The sequence below is a fragment of the Notothenia coriiceps genome, unplaced genomic scaffold, assembly GCF_000735185.1.
Source record: "Notothenia coriiceps isolate Sejong01 unplaced genomic scaffold, NC01 NC01_scaffold00008945, whole genome shotgun sequence".
NCBI lineage: Eukaryota > Metazoa > Chordata > Actinopteri > Perciformes > Nototheniidae > Notothenia > Notothenia coriiceps.
This window is the reverse complement of record NW_011341646.1, coordinates 1-7728: the sequence shown is the minus strand read 5'-3', so window position 1 is coordinate 7728 and position 7728 is coordinate 1. Positions and strand designations below refer to the sequence as shown.

At 39.1% G+C, this 7728-nt stretch overlaps 1 protein-coding gene across 1 annotated transcript; it reads right to left on the bottom strand.

Annotated features, from left to right (window-relative positions):
* LOC104944829 (nardilysin-like) lies at positions 1-7440 on the bottom strand (the record flags this gene model as incomplete). The annotated part of the gene is made up of 14 exons (XM_010770405.1): positions 1-315; positions 1258-1408; positions 1508-1559; positions 2159-2278; positions 2370-2456; positions 2776-2899; positions 3663-3767; positions 4075-4129; positions 4441-4499; positions 4629-4749; positions 4851-4928; positions 5598-5667; positions 5930-6003; positions 7336-7440. Coding segments are annotated over 14 exons (1501 nt in total), but the record flags the coding sequence as incomplete, so codon positions are not given.
* Between the last annotated feature and the right edge of the window lie 288 nt (positions 7441-7728).

Genomic DNA, 7728 nt, shown 5'->3' with positions numbered 1-7728 from the left:
TTTTGCATTTGTGCATTATACTATAATCAGCAGAAATGATTCTTGTGTTAACTTATTTAGAGTAATTGTTATGGCAAATTCAACAATGTTATCCGGATATTTGCCAAATACTGTGAATCCCTTTACGTTATGTTGGTGGCATGAAAGGCTGTTTACAGAGTCTGTGTCTGCAGTGTGTGGGACATACTTGCCCAGTCTCTCAGGTTTGATGAGGATGTTGAAGTAGGCTTTCTTCAGTTGCTCAGAGAACATGTTAAAGACTCCCGGTGCAGCGCTGAACTCTGCCAGATGATCCACGACGAGCTTCAGCAGCAGCTAAAGAAGCAGTGGGAGAGAAGTCAGGGTGGTTGTACATATGAAGCAAATAATACAATTAACTATAATAACTATAACCTAATTGTTGATGTATTTGTATTATACTTTTACTCCACTAAATCTATGGGAGATATTTCACTTTTGACTCCACTACATTAATCTGAAAGCCTTATTTACAAAATAAAATGTTAATTAAAAATGCATTTTACACTAAAAACATTTAAGTTAAGAATGGACCTACCAAATATATATACAACATATATAAAGCATGGTAGGTAAAATTGCACCTCAACCAGCTGGAAAAATAATGTTTAAGTATAAATAATAATAATAAAAATAGACATAGAATAATATGAATAGCATTTTAATGTCAGAGGTTATTTTGCGGCCTAGCAAGTACTTTAACTGCTGATACTTTATGTCCTTTTTGTTACCAAGACCTCAAAAATATATTATTTTATAAAAACAAAGGCTAAATAATTCCTTAAAACTGCGTGTCACTGTAGTTTTTAATCAGCAAATTTTTTGGGGGACTATTTTTACTGGTGGATTAATCCACATTTGGTCCTTTAGTCGTATCTGGGCCAGCAGGACATTGTATGTGGGATTCATTCAGAATAAACTACAATATATGTGTTGATGGAAATAAAAGAAACATGTCAGACACTGCAACGGAATGCCTCATTGATGTTTTGGAAACAATGTGAACAAACATTAAGACATTTGATATGTTGATCTTATCTATTAGTTGCTTACTTAAAGTTAAAGGGTAACATGATGGTTAATAATAGAGGTTTTATGTCCACCTGATGACTGCAAGTCCAACTTTCTTTCTCTTTTAGCTTCTGACCCCTGAAGGACTTGATATGCCTGCTTGGCTGCTAGATGCTCCACTCTGTCTCTAACTATGTTACACTATGTTAGAGTGTACAGTCTCCTCACCGGCAGTTTGTGGTTGAAGCCCTTAAATCCGATAACGAATCCATGCTCTCCGGCCACCAATTTGTAATCCAGCTGAGCCACATCAGCCTCATAGGCTGGCTCGGCCAAATTGTGAGCCAGGATGTTCACAAAGAGGTCAAACAGAACCAGACTGAAAGAGGAAGAACACTGTTAAACAGAACAGCAATTCATCCTGTTGTGGCTTTAAGCCGAGGATGAATGCAAGCAAATGTCTTTCTTAAACTCTTACTTGTCAGGACTCTTCTGAATCATCGGGGAGATCAGGTTGAAACGAATATAAGCTAAAAAGACAGAAAACCACATAATTGTACCTTATTTTTTACTGAACGAGTTGTTAATTTAAACCCTTGCTAGAAATGTACAATTATTTATTGACATATGCACAACAGTTACAGAGAACCAGTCGTTTGCTGTAGACCTCAGGCTCCCTGCAACAATAATCAAATTTATTATGTATAATAAAAAATAGGACGGCAATATAAGAATCTTAGACATGAAATGGTGCAGAAGTTTAACTAAATGTATAAAATATATCAAATATGAAATTAAATTAAAAGAAAGGGAAAGGGCTACAGATGTGGGTGTACAGTATTCCGGCAGTGGCTCAGTCAATAAGGGCTTGGACTGGGAGCTGTAGGGTCGCCGGTTCAAGTCCCCGACCAGACCTAAAATATGGCGTGTGGACTGCTACTTGGAGAGGTCCTAGTCCACCTCCTGCCCTGCCGTGGTGCCCTTGAGCAAGGCACCGGACACCCCCCTTCCCCCCCTCACTCCCATTGCTCACCGGGCGCTGGAAGAAGTCCTCCAGCGTCGTAGTACCGAAAACTCAGCGTTAACCCCGAAGTGACCTCGCTTACCCCAAATCCTGCCTCTGGCTCACCTTTTGGGATCTTGAACTTGTTGTCCTTTTTGTACCACAGACAGCCTCGCTCGTTGTTCACGATCCGGACAGGAAACTCTGTGTCCGGACAGTCAGACGCTTTCAGAGCAAAATCGGTCGCTGTGCCATGAAGAAGAAGAAGATCATTTTGAATTTATGTTTTTAGTTGTAGCTCTTTTGTAGCATCATGTGTTGCTTTCTTTGTACTGACCAATATATTTGTTCTTAGCGGGGAGGTGGAGTTCAAGGTTGAGTTCCAAGTCTCCCGCCCAGCGCTGAGCCCACTCCTCTGGGATGTCTGATGAGACAAAACTAAATTATCCCAGGTTATATATCATTACTTTGTTGTCTTCAGAAAGTTGTTTGGTAAAGCAGCAAATGCTTTCCTTGCCTGCACACGTTACATCAAAAATAAATACAATGTTTCGTTAAACAATTAGTTTGTGTCAACTGAAATTAAATCTCGGCATTAATTGACTCGCACAATCTTCACAAACAGTAGATAAAGGCTTAATCCCAACAAAGTACATCAAGATATCAAAGATAAATATCTGTAAATGAGACGCTATGGTGTGTCTGTCTGTGTTGAGTGTTGAGTGTGTGTGCGTGTCTCGCACCCTCCTTGCTGTAGCAGGTACCGAACCATTTCTCTCTGAGTTGACAGTGACCTTCGTTCTCCGGTGACAGCAGCAACAGGTTTGCTTTGTCAGGAGTCAGTAGTGAAAGAGCGGCACTAATGACCTGAAAGCAACAAAAACGTCAAAATACAAAATGGTTAGGAAAGGGTTTCCTCAGCATGTGCCTTCTAACACAGAGAACTCTACTAAAGGATCATTAAAGGAACAATTACAAAGACCATGATCACAGCAGGTCTGCCTTTGATGCCCCACAAAACTACAATGGACTGACGAGTATATGACTAAATATGCCAAGACAAAAACTGAAATATTGAGATGGTTTCATGTGCGTGTGTCTGATAGGCTTCCATAATACTTAAACAAATATTTTCCAAGCTGGCGAGAATGTACAAGACAAATTCTTGAAAAAGTCACATTTTCTCCCAGGTGGAAAGGCCCGAATCAGGTCCTGCGAAAGGCCCTTACGGTGGAGGGAAGGGCAGGATTGATGCACACTTCAACATCCAGGCTGGCCCAATTTAAAAGATCAGTATGAATGAATGGGAACCTAAGTGCTTATCGGCAATGTAAGACGAAATGTATCAGAGGGCGTTACACTGAACCACCTTTACATATAAACAACAAAGAGAAAGAACATTGGTTTGGTAGCCAGGTGGGAGGGGGTTTCGAAGGGTTCGAACCTTACCCAGGGACAATTTATGCATGTCCTCTCGTCTGTCTCCATCTTTCAACTCTCTCTAACCAGTAAAGACACTGGTGACCCAAAAATAATCTTTAAAAACAGTTATTATCACTATATATGATATAACCTTTTTTTGTTAATCTGTTTGACTCTTTCCCTTACTAACAGACCACGTCATGGTTACCTCCTGGTCAAACTCAAACATGAGCTGGTCTCCAGTCAGGAAGTCCTCTTTGGGAAACAGCTGCATGTTCTCACAGATGTTCTCCACAAACTCGATGGGATCTGTCTGTCAGTCCAGAAACAACCAGAGACAACATCAAATTACTAATCACATTTTAATAAAATACAAATTAGTGTTCTCTAATATTAGCGATGATTTACAGGAATGAAATGAATTATTGCTATCCTTGTCATCATCATAACTACTAGTATTAATTCATAGTATTAATGAAGATTCATTATTTCCTAGAAAAAAATCACATTAACACAGAGAAGGGCTGATTCATCTAATCTGCTGACTGAACTGTCATTTGGCTGTAAGCACATTCATTTATCCAGAGACGTGTGTACAGTGTGTGTCTGTGCAGCAGTACCTGCTCCTGATAGTGGAACTCGTTGGCTTCTATCTTCTGAATTTCCTCATAGATCCTGGAAAAAAGTCAATAATATGCTTTATAGCTTTTGGCCTACTTTGACTACTTTAAAGGGGGCTGGGCATAGTTATATGACCATTTATTTGTATCTTATTACATATCAAATTCTTATATTTGTGTAAAGGTTGTTTCAAGTATTATTTTCTCAACAACACATTGACTGTAAGTTTATAAAACAAAACAAAAAATGAAGGTCTGTTTCTGCAGCAGTGCCCCATGGTACCTAAAACATGTGTGTGTGTGTGTGTGTGTGTGTGTGTGTGTGTGTGTGTGTGTGTGTGTGTGTGTGTGTGTAAGGAGCCTTACCTCTCCTGGGGCCCAAGAGTTTGGAGCATTTTTAGGTACTGGAAAACCAAATGGACAACCTGCACAGAGACAAATATTAAAGCATTGAGAAGTAAAAAAAAACGAAACTGTTTAATCTAATTATATTTTTTTGTAACTTTTTAAACAGTCAAGGTTAACCAGTACATGTTGCTGTACGAGGTGTTGACCTGGTAGAAGTTCTGGAAGCCCAGGTTAGTCAGGGTGATGGAGATGGAGAAGATGGAGTAGGTGGTGTTCTGGTCGAAACCTGTCTCGCTGTTTCCTCCAAACAGAGCCATAGCCCAGCACCTGAATACACACACAAAGACAAACATAGTTTACACAGTGAGTCCTGTGCAAGCATTTACCAGTTATTGCCGTTTCTAATCAGTCATTTCTTTATGTCTCACTTCTTCCTGAGCAGAGACAGGATGCTGCCTGTTCCTTCATGTCCGATCAGCCAGGAGATGTAGTGAAGCGGCTTCACTCTGCCAAAATACACAACATTTGTGAATAGTTATCTGATTGGAGAGATAATGTGCTCTACACCAGCCTGCAACATCACTAACAGTAGTGGTGAGTTTTATTTAAATACTGCACTGAAGTACCATTTTGATGAACTAACCTTTGCAATTAAATATAAAAAATGCAGTATATAATTATATATGGAGTATGGTGGTAAAGTTAGGTTGAATGAGGTCCATCAGGGCCAGCAACAACATGTAAAGTAATATTAATTAGTCATGTTTGAAAAGTATATATCTTTTGATACCAAGTACTTTTTGCATAGAATAAATACATACCGGTACTTCAAATGCAGGACTTTTATTTATATTTTATTTCTACAATTACTACAGATCATTCTCTTGATAATATTTGTCTTACTACACTAAAGGACAAGATCTGAGTATTTCTCCAATCACTAATGACTTATTATTCCAGAGAAAATAAAAAATAAATCCAACCGTAGACAAATGATAAATTAGGATGGAGAAAAAGAGTGACAGAGGAGATGTAAGAGCTCCTGTTTAGCAGCACATTGGGTCCAGTGTTAATCCTGCTTTTTCTGAACAACATTTTTTAAAACCTGCCTCTGCACATGTTTGTACATTTTTCTTTGGTCGATGTTCTAATGCAAGTATTAAACAATGACGCACCTGTAATGTTTCCCCTGCGGTGGTACGGCCCAGCTGATGTTCAGAGCATGAACCTTCCTCACAGGGACCACTGCAAAACACATGCGGATATGTGTCAGTATGTTTTTAATAAAAAATTAGACTGATGATTCTTCTGATTTCATCTTAGACCGATGTGAAAAAAAAAGCTGTTATAGGTTAGCCAGCATGAATGCTCCCAAAAGGGGCAGTTTCTTCTTATACCATATTAACATATTGATATTTGATAATAACATATACACATGTAGGGGCCGTGGGATTCTAACCTATTTATATGATAACATACATATAATATAATGCCACTACTTTCTGACCTCTGTAGAGTTTGTTGAAGGCTGGAGTGTCAAACGGCTGCAGGAGGTGAGAGAAGTCCGCTTTGAGTTCCCCACTAAACACAAGAAAACACAAAACATCAATCTTTTTTTTTTCATTTACATGATTCGTTTTTGCCTGATTGTCGTTAGTATTGCCCATGTACTGGGGTCTAGTCCCTATAAAAACTGAGCATAGGCGGCCACCAAGCAAGCAAATCGCACCATGAAGACTGACAATCTCTCCAGACAGGTGGACAAACTTTGAACATCCCACAGAGTACCATTAAATCCTTTATACCAAAAATGAAAAGAATATTCAACCACAACAAACCTGCCAAGAGAGGGACCGCACCCAAACTCACCGTGCATGGAGGGCATTCAACCGAGAAGCAACAGGGACACAAATGTCCCCCTGAAGGAGCTTGTAGATCAGAGTACATAGGACAACTTTATGACATACAGGACACTCCATTCAGCTGGGCTTTATGGACATGTGGCAAGAAAAAAGCCATTGATAATAAAGAAAAATAAGAAAATCATTTGGTTAAAAAAAAGCATATGAACAAAAAGTGCTCTTGTCAGATAAGGCAACAATTTTACTTTTGGTCAGTATTGAAGGAATAATAGATAAAGAACAGTGGCAAGAAAGTGATGTGAACCCTTTGGAATTTCCTGGTTTTATGCATTAATTGGTCATTAAAAGTAATCTGATCTCCACCAAAGTGAGAGTGAAAAACACAGACAGTAAGGATTCACAAGACGTAAAAAAAGATATTAAAAAAGCTTGAGTCCCCGTCTGTCTCTCCGTTTGTCGGCTGGTAAATCCCTCGGTGGCGCTGCATCTCTGCATTTCTATTGGGATATGGTCTAGCCTCTGACTGGACCACTCTAATCAACAGATTTTCTTTGTACTACATTTACCTCAATATTTAGGGTCATTGTCCTGCTGCACCACCCAACCTCGGCTGAGTGTCTTGTAGGATATCATGATAATCTTGAGAATACTTTTTTCTAGGGAGCATTGACACACTTTTAAATTGGCTCCTTTTATAGAAAATGTGTCTAAATATGGATTGATAAATAGCTTAACTTGTGAAGATGACTTTCTAACTCTCTCCAGCTTTTAAGAAAATCAACAATTCTTGATCGTAGGTCTTCTGAGATCTATTTCATCAGCAGATGCTTCTTGTTAATAATAAACAAAAAATACCGGGGTGGGTGAATATTTCTGCACACTCAAGTTTCTATTTTCTTTTATTTATTGTTTGTTTAACAATAAAAAAAACATTTGGCATTTCCAAAGTTGTAGGCATGTTGTGTACATCAAATTTTCTGGTGAACAATACAAATATCTTGTGAACTGAATTGCTTTATTCATGCAGGGATAGTAGTTGTAGTACACTTACTTGTTGGGAACTTTGCTGAAGATTTCTCTCACCCACTGCTCCAGAGTGTCTAGAGTTTCTAAACAACAAAGTACACAGTCAGAAAGCAGAACATCTAAGCTGCAGCTGAAACCTTAAGTAAAATCACAGTCATAGCACCCCCTTGTGACCACAGGAACTTACTGTTGCTAGACTTTGAAGGTGGCTCTATAGCGGCCCCTAAAAACCCTTCACGAAGCAGGCCTTGCTGTACATGACACCTACATGTACCATATTTAAGAGGCATTTGTATCACAGGTAGACTGAGTGTGTTTGTGAGTGAGAGAGATTGTGTGTGTGTGTGTCTGTGTCTGTGTCTGTGTGTGTGTGTGTGTGTGTGTGTGTGTGTGTGTGTGTGTGTGTGTGTGTGTGTGT